This window comes from Panthera tigris, chromosome B2 (assembly GCF_018350195.1).
Source record: "Panthera tigris isolate Pti1 chromosome B2, P.tigris_Pti1_mat1.1, whole genome shotgun sequence".
Taxonomy (NCBI): Eukaryota; Metazoa; Chordata; class Mammalia; order Carnivora; family Felidae; genus Panthera; species Panthera tigris.
This window is the reverse complement of record NC_056664.1, coordinates 131,016,765-131,031,728: the sequence shown is the minus strand read 5'-3', so window position 1 is coordinate 131,031,728 and position 14,964 is coordinate 131,016,765. Positions and strand designations below refer to the sequence as shown.

Below are 14,964 nucleotides of genomic sequence, written 5' to 3'. Positions count from 1 at the left end.
TTTCATTACACTGGATCAAAAGAAGTGAGTTTTACCAAGTCTGGAACCTATTTTAGGTGCTAATAAAGCAAGAAATCTGAGAAACAGCAGCTTTAATTAACAAGGATGTTGGGGATTTAGCATCTTGAGCACTGACATTTAAACTGGTCTCTTCCCTGATTAGGACAAACATTTCTGAATCCAAATAATCGGTGTCAGTTACTTCAGTTATTTCAAATGCTGCAATGGTACACTATGGCAACATCTACATTTAGAAACTCACACTGTAGCCAGAGGGTACTTTGGGGGCCAGACCTCATCATTTTCCAGCATGGGCAATGGAGAACATTCTCCAATGCGATGAAAAGAGCACAGGACTTGGCATTAGAATGCATAAGCTAGAATCTCTTTTCTAACATTTTAACAGTAGATTATACTACTTAGGAATTTCACTAACCGCTTAAAGGCTCACAGGGTTCTTGTGGGGATTTATTGACATAAGGCATGTAAAAAAACTATTTTACAACTGGGACAAATGCATACATAAGCCAATATCACTATATCATTCATATTTGTATTACTATGAATGCCCTAAAATACTCTAGTTATTTCCATTACTGTACGAAAACTGGAGAACATCTTTATACTTGCACAGCTATTTCTCTCTCAGTCTTTGCAAATTCTCTGGGCTTCTTCAATCTTCTCTCCATGTTGCTCTTTACTCCGAGTAAACTATAACTCATTTGGCAGTTTCCCAAAAATGTATGTCTGACTCTCCCTTTCTGGTTTTGCAAAGTGGAATTCTCTTTGCTATAATACCTACACAGAGTTCCCACCATGCTGCCCGAGAATAGAGAGGGATGGTCTCTTGCTCTTTGTGCTGGACCTGAGGAAATAGGTGGCAATTAACTAATATGCATTCTTCTTCCTCATCTTCCAACCCCCCACACCGTTACCTAATCCATTCTGGAATTCTTTCTCTCTATACCCTATGCAGACTCAGAGTCCCAGTCCAGCACTCTCAGGAAGCTATTGTCAACCTTAGTTGGCTTCCAAAACCTATTTGCTATAAATGTCTTAGTTCTTTATCTAGACAACTACTATCCTTTGTTGGCTTTCCTGCCTGTTCTTAACGTGCAAACACATTCTGCCACCCACAGGGTGGCTAGTGGCTTCTCCACATCCAAATTCTGGCAATTTCTCCAAAGGGAAAGGGAACTCTGGAAGAGGGAAAGAAGTTTTTCTTCATTTTCCAGAAGAGACCTTACCACGTGAGAAAGGAAAATGGCACACCTGGAGCATATTATTCATCTCTTTGTTCAGATTTTTGGCTAATAAATAAAAGTTCTGATTCTTCTTGTTGCTGAGCCATACCGACATGTTCTTCTTAGTGGTTCTCTGAGTGACACCCAAGTGGGTATTGATTGTGGGCTATCGGCCCCTATTCATCTTGCTGATCAATGATGCTAATACATACCTCCAAAATTTTTCCATTTTAAACTCATTATGGTTATAGAACCTGCTGTGAATGTTTGGTGAATAATTTCCATTTTTATTTCCCTTAATTTTTATGTTTTACCCCATATTGTTATTGACTTTCCATACATACTTTCAGCGAAGGCTTTGGTGCAATGCCAGCTTTAGAGTATCTTTTTCCTATAGATCAGTTTCCTAAGACTTATTTCAACATTTGCTCTTCAAAAGGAGAGATCAATTCACACTTCATTAGCATTTAGAAACTGAAAAATTTGTAATATTTTGGTATGAAAACACACTTTCAAAAAGTCACAAAAGCTGGAGGAAAAAAAATACTGAAAGATACCAAGGGAAAAACATGAGATACTAAATAGAGCCTTCCCCTGTGCTATGTGTGTTAATGAACACCGCTCTTTTCTCTTGACCCTAGAGTCTCTTCTCAGCATGTTGGCATTTATTTGGAATATCCATATGCTGTAAATTACAATTTTATAGCACCCTCTCAATGCACTCAGTTTATGTTGCATGATGATTAACTAAAATAATTGCAAGAGGGACCAAAAGCATGAATGGCGGTATGAGAGGGGATGGAAGCAGAGGGAGGTGGTTGAGACCAAAACTGAACACAGATTAAGATGACCAGTTTCAAGCATGAGGAAATGATCCTTGGAAAGGGACCCAGAGGAAAGCTCATGATTTAAATATGTAATTGCACAGAGGAAAAACCAGCTAAAAGTGTGTGCCTATATTTTGGATAACTTACAAATAAAGAGATCAGGAGGAAACTCATATGTATGGAGTGTCTAAAATGCATCTGGAGGGGTGCCTGGGTGGCTCAGTCAGGTAAGCATCCAACTCTTGGTTTCAGCTTAGGTCATAATCTCATGTTCATGAGCTCGAGTGCTGTACCTGGCTCTGCGCTGGCTGTGTGGAGCCTGCTTGGGATTCTCTGTCTCTGTCTCTGTCTCTCTCTTTCTCTTTCTGCCCTTCTCCCACTTACTCTCTTTTTCTCAAAATAAATAAATAAACAAACAAACAAACAAACAAACTTAAAAAAAATTCATCTGGCCTTGTACTAGGCACATTGTATATATATCCTCTTACAGAATCATGAAGGAAGGCTTCCATACCAAATCTGACAGTTTACAGATCCCAGTTTCCAGGGGAACCCAGGATTACAACCAGGCGCTTAAAGGGGGGAGTGGTCAGTGCTCTGAATCCCAGGTCCACTTGTTCCCTTTGGTACAGTTTCCTAAGGTGCCCAGCACCTGGAAGTTTTCCACATTCCCAGGCCCTAAATCATTCCATCCACCCCACTCACGTTTTGATATAAATCTCCTCCTACCTAACTGCAGCCTGGAAGGAATCTGATAAATCCATCATTGTAATTGCTGACAATTACTTATATCACTTATCCTTCCCAGGGCTATTGGATTTTCACAGGGAGAATCCCCACAAGGCACTCTCTGAACACAGAACTTTAAGCTTATATGATAGGAAGAGATATGTCAAGAATTATTTAGGGTCAGATAGTCTCTTACAGTACCTCTGAAATGACATTAAGAAGGTTGCCAGAAACTTTGCCCAATTTTAGGATTAGCTAAAAGGCAGGGCGATATGGCAGAAAGATTATAGGCCTCAGATCCAGACGGTACTGCCTCTACCAGCTACTCTCTACATGAATTTAGGTGAGTTTTTTAGTTTCTCTGACACTCAGTTTCTCATCTGTAAAAGAGGATAATGATATGCCTATAGCAATGAGGATTAAATGATTTGATGTTCCATTTTAGCACAACATATGCTTTCCTAAAATTTCTCATTCTGTAAAATCATATACTGAAAGATAACAGGGTTTATGAGAGAGAGAGACAGAGAAGAAAAAAAAAAAAAAAACCCAAGATTGTGGGCATACTGCATAGCAGCCAAGCTGAGGGCCTTTTTCTTTCCTGCTGCAGACTTTAATCTTACCCTGCGATTCTGATTATCCCTTGCCTAGAAAAAAACATTCATGTGAACGAACATCAGTTTGTTTGTATGCCTGGAAAACTGCACTTTAAACTGACATCATTCTCTACCAATCATATGTGAGCTAATTGATGTTATAAAGGCAGCTGTTGCAGAACAGACAGCGTAAAAAATGATATGGAGGAAAATATACATATTAGTTAGGTTTTATTTTTCTTTGCTTCTTGGTTCTTTGGAAGCCATAAAGATTCGATACCAGAAAGAAAATTCTTTTTTTTTTGTTTTGTTTCAAGAGACATATTAGCAGGAATATAAGTTAGCCTGAGAAGAGGGGATACATGAGGAGGATTTGGTACTCTTCAAATATTAAGCTCTTATTAAAATATTACACAACCAGGGGCGCCTGGGTGGTTCAGTCAATTAAGAGTCTGACTCTTGGGGCATCTGGGTGGCTCAGTCGGTTGAGCGTCCGACTTCAGCTCAGGTCATGATCTCAAGGTCTGTGAGTTCAAGCCCCGCATCGGGCTCTGTGCTGTCAGTTCAGAGCCTGGAGCCTGCTTCAGATTTTGTGTCTCCCTCTCTCTCTGCCCCTCCCCTGCTCATGCTCTGTCTCTCTCTCTGTCAAAAATAAATAAACATTAAAAAATTAAAAAAAAAAAAGAGTCTGACTCTTGATCTCAGCTCAGGTATTGATCTCATGGTTTGTGGGATCGAGCCCCACATCAGGCTTTGCGCCGACAGTGTGGAAACTGCTTGGGATTCTCTCTCTCTCTCTCTCTCTCTCTCTCTCTCTTTCTCTCTCTCTCTCCCCCTCTATCTCTCTGCCCCTCCTCTGCTCACTTTCTCCCTCTCTCTCAAAATAAATAAGTAAGCCTTTAAAAAAGCATATTACACAACCAGCATGGCCTTCCAACCAATCAATGAGAAAGATGCTGGTCTGGTGTTAGCACTGCCAGAGAGGGTCCTGCCGCCCAGGTGTCATCTTTCCAGTTTCCTGGGCTTGTACACATCCTGAGGGAAGGGCTGGGGTGATAGCTGGGTAGGGGGGATCCACTGGAAGAATACAGGATTGTGGGTTTACCAGTAAGTTTTCAATGTTTTATGACATAACATCCAACTGAGATTAGCCCTATCTTCTTATCTATTAAGTCATATCTATTCTCCTGACACCTGGAAACCATGGAACCAAAGGGACCAGAGTTGCCATCTGTCTACTCGGAGAGGGTCCCACGGTTATCTGAACCCAATACAGAACAGATGGCTTTACCTTCCAGGAGCATCCCCTTTCTCATCAAACCACACTTCCTCTCCAGACACACCAATGAATGTGGACTTGATGAGGAAGTCCAGGAGTTTGCTACCGTCGATGGGCTTCATGGCATCACAGAGGCCCACATGGCCCGGGCAGAGGGCATGGTGCATGTTCTGTAACCCGTGAGCCATGGCGTAGATGGCGTTGATGACAAACCCCATCTTACTGTCCTGGACGTAGTTTTCTTCTAAGCTTTCATTACCTGCAACACAAAAACAGACTGCTACCAAGGTTGCAATAATGAGGTCTCGGAACGCATGTTTCATTCTCAAATGCTTTTCAGGGCTCTCGGAGGAAGGAAAAGCCAAGTCCACTTGTACAAGCCTTGTACTTGTGACTAGCACTAATTCTAGCTGCAAATAGCTTATTCAATTTTATTTTCTGAATTCAATAATGGTTTTATAACATATGACACAAACTCCATACAGGTGAAAATAAAGAACTTTCAAATATTGCAAGGAAATCCTTCAGGAGCAATGAAAATAACTCTTATTCTCTCTTGGCTCACAGAAACTTATATTAAAAGTCTCCCTAGATCACGGTACTGAAAAAGCATTTTTAATATCTTCTATGACAATGCACAATCTATAATAACTCAGTTTGCGCATTACCTAAGCCCTGATATTTTCTTTTGATGATTCGACTAATTTTTTTATATCTAGGGCCACAAGAATCCAGAGTAAGAACTAGATAGTATAAATATCTCCTTATATATAGTTGACAGTATAGAAATATTTGAATCAGATTTGCTGATTATTGGAAACCGAGGTAAATTGTTTCTTGATGGAAAAGTCATACTAGACATTTACTTTTAACATTTAACATTTACCTGTGAATTTCAAAAACCCTACAATCATTTTCACCTGTGTAACAAGTGATCTAAAGTTTCCCAATTGCCAAACAAGTTGCACAAGAACAGTATCAACTTAGATATGAGCTCCATATCAGGAGTGTAAATTTGAGGACTTATGTATGGATGAGAAATTCAGAAACCAACTGGATTTGTTGAAAAAAAAAATAACAGGTTTGTAAAACAAAATCGATTTGAAACACATCACTGGCATAATTGAGAGATGGTGCATTTAGTTCCAGAAACTTGCTTTTGTCTATGGTGGGCTTTTCCTCCCCTCCCCCCACCCGGACTGATTGTTTCTGGGGGGTGGGAGGCCTATGGTGTGTGTTCCAGGTGCCAGAAGGTGGGAAAGGTGGTGAGTTTAGCTACTGATGGGACTGAGAACAGCACAAGGCCCCTTGCACCCCAGCCAGATGACCTCTTTGTTCCAGCCTAGATAGGCCACTGGACACTAAAGTTCCAGCCCGAGAGCAGCAGAGAAGTTAAAGAAGGTTGGAATGCTTATAAGAGAAGGTCAAGAGTCTTGATACTGATGTTGAGCTTGAGATGAAATAAGACATTTCTAAAAGTTATTTTTAAAAGCTTAACTGTTGGGTGGACCAGTTGGTTGAGCATCTGACTCTTGATTTCCGCTCAGGTCATGATCCCAGGTCATGAATCCAGTCCCGTGTCAGGCTCCATGCTGAGCATAGAGCCTGCTTAGGATCTTCTCTCCCTCCCTCTCTCTCTCTCTTTCTCTCTCCCCTCCCCCCACCCCTCTCTACTCTCTCTTTCTCTCAAAAATAAATAAATAAACTTTAAAAAAAAAGCTTAACTACTTAGATATAGTTGAAAATGTGAAAAAGATACAGGATTTGTATCTACCCTAAGCATAAGATACAAAATACTGGGGCCAGGCTGAAGAGGGGAAACATTCAATTTTACCTCATCTTCCAATGTTGCTTAATAGGAAATTATTAAAAATGTGATTTATTAAAGTAATATTTTCTCATTTGAAAGGATATTTTCTGAGAGGAAATAAAGAGTATGACAGGCAGAAAGTGCTTTGAAATCAAACTACACAGAACAACTATAGAAAGTTATGTACAGCAGAAAGCAAACATCCTTGCAAAAACTGCTAAGTCATTAAAACAGGGTGACTTATGTCTGTTACCCAGAACCCTTGGCTCTTACTGTCAATTTCCTTTCCTTCTCTTTTATATTAGGGTATAAAGGAGATAAATTAATGTCATCTGTCTGGTGAGATTTATTTATTTATATATTTATTTATATATATATTTATTTATTTATATGTTTATTTTTGGTAGAGACAGACAGAGTATGAGTGAGGGAGAGGCAGAGAGAGAGGGAGACACAGAATCCAAAGTAGGCTCCAGGCTCTGAGCTGTCTGCACAGAGCCTGACATGGGGCTTGAACTCACAAACCATGAGATCACGATCTGAGCCAAATTTGGATGCTTCACCTACTGAGCCACCTAGGTGTCTCTGTCTGGTGAGTTTTAAACAAGGCTTTAAACACTGTTTGAAACTTCCAAGTGCTAGAGCTATATGTTAAAGCTACTAGAATTAGATATGTTACCAGGAAGTGAAGAAAGAAAGAAAAAAAAACAGACAAAAACTGAGAGGCAAAATTAACCTTCACTGCAGCAGCCACTTAAAGGGTCCTAGTTAATACTAAAACCACCTGCTTCAAGTGGCAGTTATTAAAGTCAACCCAGGAGCAAAGTACAGAAAAATATGAGAATAAACCCCTGGTGTTCTTCATGGAAAATTCTCTTATCAGGGGCAAGCCTTATGACCACTGAGTTTGTTGTTTTTGTTTGGTAACTGCCATTAAAGATTTATTATATATTTTTTAAATTATGTCGGTGTCCCTAGTACAAATTTTTTAAGCCATGGTTTGTCTAGTGGACATATTATATCTAAGCATTGAGGCTGTAACTGTTCTTGGATTTCTTGAAAATCAGTAGTTTCCTTTTGAACCTTATTTAGGGTGATCATATAAGTTATTGTCCAAACTGGGTCACTTTTGAGAGTGAAGCAATATTATTCTGGAAGCACCGGTGCAAACAAGACAGACTGGTCAAACGGTGACACATTTCTTGAGCCATGCTAGCCTCTAACTGTAGCTATTCACTGATGTTATTATGGGTAATGTATTACATATATAAAATACATGTAAATATACATACTATATAATAAAAAATCAGTAGACTATTGTCAGTTTTAACTAATTTTAAATTTATCTAATGTTAATGGGAAATATACACCTTAATACTAGCTGCTATTTATTGGATTGTTTATAAGTGCTCAAATAACGAGTTCATGATAATCCCCCCAAATAGATATTAATCTCACCATTTACAAGTGAGGAAAGAGCAGAGGTATCCAAATGCCCTCCTGATCCTTGTTCTTTCTGTTACACTCTGTGGCAATGTGGTTGCAGATACAGAAATCTGCAGAAAAGGCACTTTTCTGGTGGCTGAGGAGAGGGCATCTGCTGTGCACCAGTATCATTGTCAAGCTGGTTTGAGGCTTCTCCCTAGGATCCTTCTAGATGTGCACAGCTATCTCTCTGACTAGAAGTCCTGACACATAATCTTCTAACGGCAATCTATAACAAAGAAGCCCATCCTGGTAATATTTATCATACAGAGAGCCGGGAGGCTAGTAGGCACATGTTTTCAGGAAATGTTTGTAATTCACACCCCTTTCCAAAATAAACACCAACAGCTTGTGTGTTTTGTGTGAATCTGAAGCAAGCACATGCACTTCCGTACCCTGAAAGTCCACTGGCTCTGCACATGAAGGAGGTACCACCATCAGGAAGAACTCTCTCTCTAGCTACTACCCCAGCTCAGTATGAACTAGCATTTGGGAAGGTGCAACATTAGAGTCCGAAAATTGGCCTTTACAGGACCATTTTCTTTGCCATAGCAACTGTCTCAGGTAATGTTGCAAGGATCTATTACTGAACAAACAGAATATGTAACAGGTTTTCCCGTTTCCCCCAAATCCTATATTTTCACGACCAGTGAATAGAGAATCCAAACTAATAATATTGTCACTTGGTGGGAAGGTGAAAACACGGTGGTTCCCTGGGGTTTAGTCCCTTTTCATAACACTAGTCTCAGAGTTTTTAGTGAGAAGGGGATTTTATGATTCATTTTTTCTGCTGTGTGCTAACTGTTACAGACCACTAGGATATCATTAAATCATTACCTTTTCTAATATGCTAAATGGAAGAAAATAATTGTAGTTGCCTGTGTTTATTTACCTTCAAAAGAATACCTGTCTAACTACTTGAGTGGATTGTGCAAATAGCTGTCTTGATTCTAAGCAGTAATCTTGTTCCTATTGCTACAGTGCAATAAGGGCTACAAATTGCTTCCTGAGTGAGGCAGCACACAGGGCCTCCACGGGGGTAGCAACTGACTGTGTAGCTTCTGAAAACACGGTGGTCGGGACAAGGGTTGGCGATTCTGTCTGCTGCCAGGTAGGATGGCTACTCTGTAGAGCGGTGTAGCAGAAAGACCGCTGCACCAGGCACATGAGCACCTGGAACCCACAGGCGGGTCTGCTAGAACACATTAACAGTACATTTCCCACAAGCCATGGAACTTAGATAAGGGTCTAGACCTCCTTGGGTCTCTGTTTTCCAATAAAAAAAAAAAATGCCACAAGTGTATCAGATTATCTTTCGAAGATCCCTTGCCCGTCTGAAGTTTCTATGCTTTGCTTTTCCAATTCTACATTTACTGGTACTTGGCAAAGCCATTCGCATAGCTTATCTTTTTTTACTCTTTACACAACTGTATGAGATAAGTTTATTATCACTGGCTTACACATAGGAACACTAAAGTTAAGTCACAGTTGGGGAGAAACGTCTCTCTTCCCCTTCAGCTAATGCTTCTGTTGAAGAAACTCCCTATTAAGTATCACCTCAGATTTTTGACTCACCTAATGGGAAGAGAAGAGTGATTCATTTTATTGATGTACTGAGAACAAGAAACTGGACATGCTCAACTCCTCCCTTTGCTCTCTCCCTTGGAGCCAATGACCCATCAATACTCAAAGGTTCTGGTTAGTCACAGGCCTTGGGAAGATGTGGCTTGTCATTGTGCAGTCCTGTAGTTGGATAGACGGGTTAATCGCTCTAGTTCCAGGACCAAGTAGTGACAAGTCTATCTTGGCCACATATCTAATCTATGCCCCTAATCCATTTGGGTTTTCTGCTCTTCAGCTAGTTTTTTTTTTTTCTTAAATTAAAAAGAAAAAAATTAATTGAGGTATGTATAACTCACATATGGTAAACCACAGAAATCTTTACTGATCAATAAATGTTCACGGAAGTCCATACCCATGTGACTGCTGCCCAGATCATGACTTAGAGCATATTTAGAAGGCTTTCATTTATTTAGAGTTTCCTAAATTCATCCCAGCAACGTTTTGTAATTTTTCAGTAGGCGGAACCTAGGTATTTCATTTTTATTATACTGCAATGATCGGTAAATTTGGAAGTTTTTTTGAAGTTATTTATTGCCAGTGTGTAAAAACACTCTTGGTGGTTGCATTTTGGTCTTGTATCCTTCAAGCTTGCCAAATTAATTTATTAATTCTAATTTTTAATAAAGTTTTTGAGTTTTCTAGTTATACAGTCACATTATTAATAAAACATATTTTATCCTCATCTGTTTTGCTTCTGAGTCTACTTCTTAGTCGACTCAAATCTGGGAAAGAAATACATTGTTCCACAGAAATCCCAGGGTCCTAAACTTAAGGTCGCATAGCTAGTTAAGTACAGAGACAGTGGCCTCCAGAGCTGGACCTGGTCCCTGCCCAATAGCACTATGCATGCAAGTATCAGCTTTATCTAACTGCTGGAGAAGTCCCATGACAGACGAGACATTTGTTAGCAAAAACAATCAGCTTGATTTTTTTTTCTGAGTTTTTAAATTTTTTTTTTAATGTTTATTTATTCTTGAGAGAGACAGAGACAGAGACAGAGCATGAGCAGGGGAGGAGCAGAGCAAGGGAGGGACCCAGAATCCGAAGCAGGCTCCAGGCTCTGAGCTGTCAGCACAGAGCCCGACGCAGGGCTTGAACTCACGAACTGGGAGATCGTGACCTGAGCTGAAGGCGGAAGCTCAACCGACTGAGCCACACATGTGCCCCACCAAAGTGGGACTCTTAACTGACTGAGCTACCCAGGTGCCCCTTCTGAGTTTTTAATAATGCTGTCTCAGATTGAATGCCCAAAGTGAAAAGATAAAGAAAATAGATCGAGAGAATGTTTAGCTCCAATAGAGTACTTTCGTTGTGGCTGTTCTATTTCATTAGAACCCCACCACTATGCATAAATCTAGTCATGTTGCCTTTTCAAATATAGACCCTCAGCATTAACTTCAAATTAAAAAGAAACAAAGAAAGTATTCTTCTATATCATCACAAAACAAGGAAGCATTTTGGGAAACAGTGGTAAACATAACTTTCCTGGAGAAAATATTCTTCAGATTTCTTGGTATTTGTAGCTCTGCATTGCCTCTCTATCTGAAAGCATTATATACTCAATACATGATTGGATAAAATCTCAATTCAGATCAAAATAGAAAGGGCTGTGTTGTTGTATACTGATAACATATCAAACAAAGAAAATAAAATTCATATTCCTTTAAATGACCCAAATGTTAGATTAATTGAAGGAAGATTAATCAGGTCATTTTAAAAATAATGACCTCAAAGGAGTAACGTGCCCTCAATTTTTCTCGGAGACCTGAGCTGCTAAATTTTCTTTATCCTTTTCCAGAGAGTACTGGTGATGAGATTCACAACTGTCCAGGCTTGTTCATGTTCATGTCTAGGATCTGTGAATTTTTGTTTCCTCTGACTCTATATTTTCCACTTTTCCCTAAAAAGTTTTGTCTGTTCACACCACAGAAAAAATATTTTCTGCTCAGTTTATTAAAACGTAAATTAACTCCTATGTAGGATGGAAGAGAAGAAAGGAAACTTCGTTTAATCGAGCATATGTTATTATCACTGTTGTTATTAGTTGAATTTCTATTGCTTAAAACCCCCTGGTTTTAACATATGTGAGCAGTACAGACATTTTTCTAAATACACCATCACAATCTATTGTTAAGAAAGAAACCCTCCACTTACATGACACATGAACTGTAGGCTCCCTGCAAATTAATGATAATATATATCAAGCCCTCAATTCCCCCAAAACACAATTGCATTTTAGCTAGTTCTTATTTCAAATAATTGTGGTGCATATGAAAAACAAATGAGAACAATTGTTGCTGTGTTTAAGTGATGCTGAGGACCAGTCAGTAACATTTAGTTGGACCACAGGGATAGTTCAGAGAAAATGAGGGCAGCTTGCCATGTGCCTTTGCCTTTATTATTGATCTGGCAAAAAAACACTGTCGTGGAGTTATAAACCACTCCCCCTGGAGTAACTAATCTTTGCAGGTCTGCAGTAAGCATTTGGCCGGTAATCAGAGAGATAAAGTGTGTTACAGAAGCTGGCTGCTTTAACCACCGTGGGAAGTTAGAGTGTGGTTAAAATTCATCAGGAACCAACTCTCTCCTCAGCAACCTGCTGGGTCAGAATCCTTGCCTATTCCTCTCGGCCTCTATCAAACTTGAAGAAGGCATATCTATGTTCATAGCACCACTTCTACTTTTTTATGGGTGATGGGAAACATGCTTTCTTTTACATATGTAAGGGAGTTCCATGATCTAATGGTATTCTGGCCTGTTTTGAGTTCCTTTCAATGGTCTGTCCTTTTAAAGTACCTCTAGCTTTGACTGTTAAAAACTGAGAACAAACTGAGGGTTGATGGGGGGTGGGAGGGAGGGGAGGGTGGGTGATGGGTATTGAGGAGGGCACCTTTTGGGATGAGCACTGGGTGTTGTATGGAAACCAATTTGACAATAAATTTCATATATTGAAAAAAAAATAAAAAAAATAAAAATTGGAAAAAAAATAAAAATAAAAAAAAAATAAAGTACCTCTAGCTTTGAACCACTCAGTTTTTATTTTTTTATTTTTTTTATTTTTTTTATTTTTTTTAATATATGAAATTTATTGTCAAATTGGTTTCCATACAACACCCAGTGCTCATCCCAAAAGGTGCCCTCATCAATACCCATCACCCACCTCCCCTCCCTCCCACCCATCAACCCTCAGTTTGTTCTCAGTTTTTAACAGTCTCTTATGCTTTGGCTCTCTCCCACTCTAACCTCTTTTTTTTTTTTTTTCTTCCCCTCCCCCATGGGTTCCTGTTAAGTTTCTCAGGATCCACATAAGAGTGAAACCATATAAAGTACCTCTAGCTTTGTGTTGCAGTGTTTGGATTAAACTAATATGTTAGGGTGGATTTTGCAGAAATACAAGAGCTATTTGTGAATATTCCACTGACCTCTGACTTATTTAATTAGGGCCTAACATAGCATTGTCTGTTAGCCAATATTGAGTCTTATTTATTATAAAAACAAAACCATAAAATTGTTTGACATTAGCATTTTAAATCTACTTTTATAATTGACTTCTTATTAATATAATACAGTATCTATTAATGGACAAAATACCATACATAAAAATATACACTTTGGGACATATTAAAGAATTTCATATTCTTCAGCCTTTTCCTTGAAATTCATATCCCAAGTGGATAAGTTGGGAGCCTGGAATAGAAGCCTATCATGTTCTAAACAGACTCTGGGGTTTAAATATAGGTCATAAGGCTTATTACCCTACCTGTACCACCTAAGAATGAAATATACTATGGATTTTAATCCAGGGTTCACCTTCCCAGGTCACTATTACTGGATATTTTATGTTGATATTTTAAGTAGACAACAGTCTGTGTAGATAACAACACTATCTGTCCCAAAGTTGCAATTATTGGGATTTCTTGAGTGGCATATTGCTTTTTATGTAGTGTCTCCCAAGAGCATTTCTTAAAAGAATTGAATTTGGAATTCCTAAGGCCCCAGTAAGAACTCATGGCTAGTGAGACTTTAGTCAATATGTGTCACAGAAATTAGAAGAGCAGTTTCTAAGATTAATGTTGTCGAGAGCACACAGGAAAAGAATTCTTAGCAGAGTCTGTTACTAAAACCAATACAGGGTACAGACTTTATGCAAATTTTCTTGGATGTCAACTGCTCTGCTCAGGTTATGAAGGGCATATTTATAGAAACAAGAATGCCAAATATAGATTCTATAAGAAGGACCTCCTTGAGAGGCCGCAGGGCTGATCTGAATCTATTAAAATTATATTCAGAAATGGAATATAAGCACTATACTCATTGGCCAAATTGTTTCTCATGGAGCATAAGTTAACAATTCTGAAATAGCTGTACATGTACCAAGGTTGAACAAATAAACAAGTGTATGGCAGAAGCCAATTTTATCACAGTTGGAGTCAGAGGTTATAGATAAGCCTCTGTATAAATAAACCATGTGGTACCAGAATCATACTGAAGGCATCAGGATGAATTTAAGTTTAGCTTAATATAGATGTTGATAAGTTTATATAGAAAAAATTATACATATATATTTAAGTGTGGACTGGTGTACATATATTTCCCAGCTCAGTGGGCTGAAACATTAAGACCCCAATAGCAACAAGATACCCAGTGCTTGGTTTCTAATACCAGATCTTGGTTTCTAATACCATTCTCTAATAAAAGGAATAAGGACTCTTTTGGAAAAATAAACAATTGTAGGGCTGGGGCAGGAAATATACAAGATGAGCCTAGAGCATATTGTAGTACCGTAAAGTAAGGAAGTACTTAAAAAAAAAATAAGACATATATATGTCAGAGGGATACTAGAGCCAACTGAAAGACCACCCAAATGTCTTTCCCAGAGCTAAACCATTTAAGCAACAAAATAAATAATATAGTATTGATTTATAACCCAAAGTATAAAATATACTCAGAAGTCTGTGCTCTGGGCTTCTGGGTGGCTCAGTCGGTAGAGCCTCCGACTTCAGCTCAGGTCAAGATCTCATAGTTGAGTTCAGGCCCCGCACTGGGCTCTGTGCTGACAGCTCAGAGCCTGGAGCCTACTTCAGATTCTGTCTCCCTCTCTTTCTGCCCCTCCCCACTTGTGTTTTCTCTCTCTCTCTCTCTCTCTCTCAAAAATAAATAAACATTAAAAAAAGAAGTCCATGCTCATATACATAAATTATTAAATTTAAAAAAATAAATGGGGGAGAAGAATTCTAAAAAATTTATACCCTGCCCTTAAGAAGGTGGAGAATAATTTCACATCTTTTAAGTGTGGTATACACTTAATGAATTGGTTTCAAAGAGTACAGCATTAAAAGGGGTATAAAAAGAGAGACGTGGTAAACACTTC

At 38.9% G+C, this 14,964-nt stretch overlaps 1 protein-coding gene across 1 annotated transcript in view; it reads right to left on the bottom strand.

The window, feature by feature from the left end:
• Positions 1 to 14,964, bottom strand: part of GRM1 (glutamate metabotropic receptor 1) — a 462,841-nt gene that overhangs the window by 63,336 nt on the left and 384,541 nt on the right. Inside the window, exon 7 of the mRNA XM_042985360.1 lies at positions 4,688 to 4,934. Within this exon, the coding sequence (XP_042841294.1) occupies positions 4,688 to 4,934 (247 nt within the window). The remainder of the gene's footprint in view (positions 1 to 4,687; positions 4,935 to 14,964) is intronic.